Source organism: Apaloderma vittatum, unplaced genomic scaffold, assembly GCF_000703405.1.
Source record: "Apaloderma vittatum isolate BGI_N311 unplaced genomic scaffold, ASM70340v1 scaffold27917, whole genome shotgun sequence".
Classification (NCBI taxonomy): Eukaryota; Metazoa; Chordata; class Aves; order Trogoniformes; family Trogonidae; genus Apaloderma; species Apaloderma vittatum.
The window spans coordinates 1-835 of NW_009728246.1; the positions used below are offsets into that span (position 1 = coordinate 1).

Consider the following 835-nt stretch of genomic DNA (forward strand, 5'->3'; position numbering starts at 1 on the left):
GGGACAAATTCTCTCCCTCCTGGGAGCTGACTCTGGCACACAGTGCTGGTGACTCACTGCTGTCCTGAGCCCGGAGACTGCACGGGGAGCTTGTGGGAGGAGAGAGTGCTGGTTTGGTGCTGTTAACCCTTGAGACGTCTGGGCTTTCTCATCAGGTATCCCAAGAAGCTGGTGGAGACCTACTCAGTTTTCCCAAACCAGGATGAGATGAGTGACGTTGTGGTGCAGCCGTACAACTCGCTGCTGACGCTGAAGAGGCTGACTCAGAACGCTGACTGCGTGGTACGTCCTGCCGCACGTCGGGCCAACCATGCCGCCGGGCAGCCCGATCACCAGGCGCAGCCATGAGCACGCCCCTCCAGAAGGGCTGAGCAGATGCGGTGGACAAGGACTCTGCTAATCCCTGCCGAGCTGCCCACCCAGGCGTTTCAGCAGATCATTCCCACGTGGCGAGGGCTGGCTGCACTTCCTCTGCACAGCTGCTCTGCTGCCTTCCCCTTGAACCCATTGCCCTGAGCACCCACGAGCCCCAGCCAGGCAGCATCTTGAGCCTGCACCAGGGCCTTCGGTCAGGTCCCCACCGAGACGCTGCTCATCGCTCTCAGCTTATCTCGGCACAGGGCAGGATGAGAGCAGCTGTGCCAGAGCTGCTGGGCCTGAAGGTTGCTGCAAGGCGCTGGCCCGGAGGCAACGCTCTTCGGGAAAGCACTGGGGAGCACAGCCAGGATGGGAGGGAAGAGCTCCCATTGACAGTGTCAGTTACACTCGACAGATGAGTCAGCTTGTGGTTTCAAGGCTCTTGCCACCTGCCGTGGAGGGCTCTGCTGGGCTGCGG

The 835-nt window shown here is 61.3% G+C and overlaps 1 protein-coding gene across 1 annotated transcript in view; it reads left to right on the forward strand.

Annotated features, from left to right (window-relative positions):
- Positions 1-155: 155 nt before the first annotated feature.
- LOC104277401 (tubulin gamma-1 chain-like) overlaps positions 156-835 on the forward strand; it is a gene marked incomplete at its 5' end in the record, with an annotated part of 3441 nt that continues 2761 nt past the window's right edge. Inside the window, 1 exon segment of the mRNA XM_009874021.1 lies at positions 156-282. Coding sequence (XP_009872323.1) covers positions 156-282 — 127 coding nt within the window.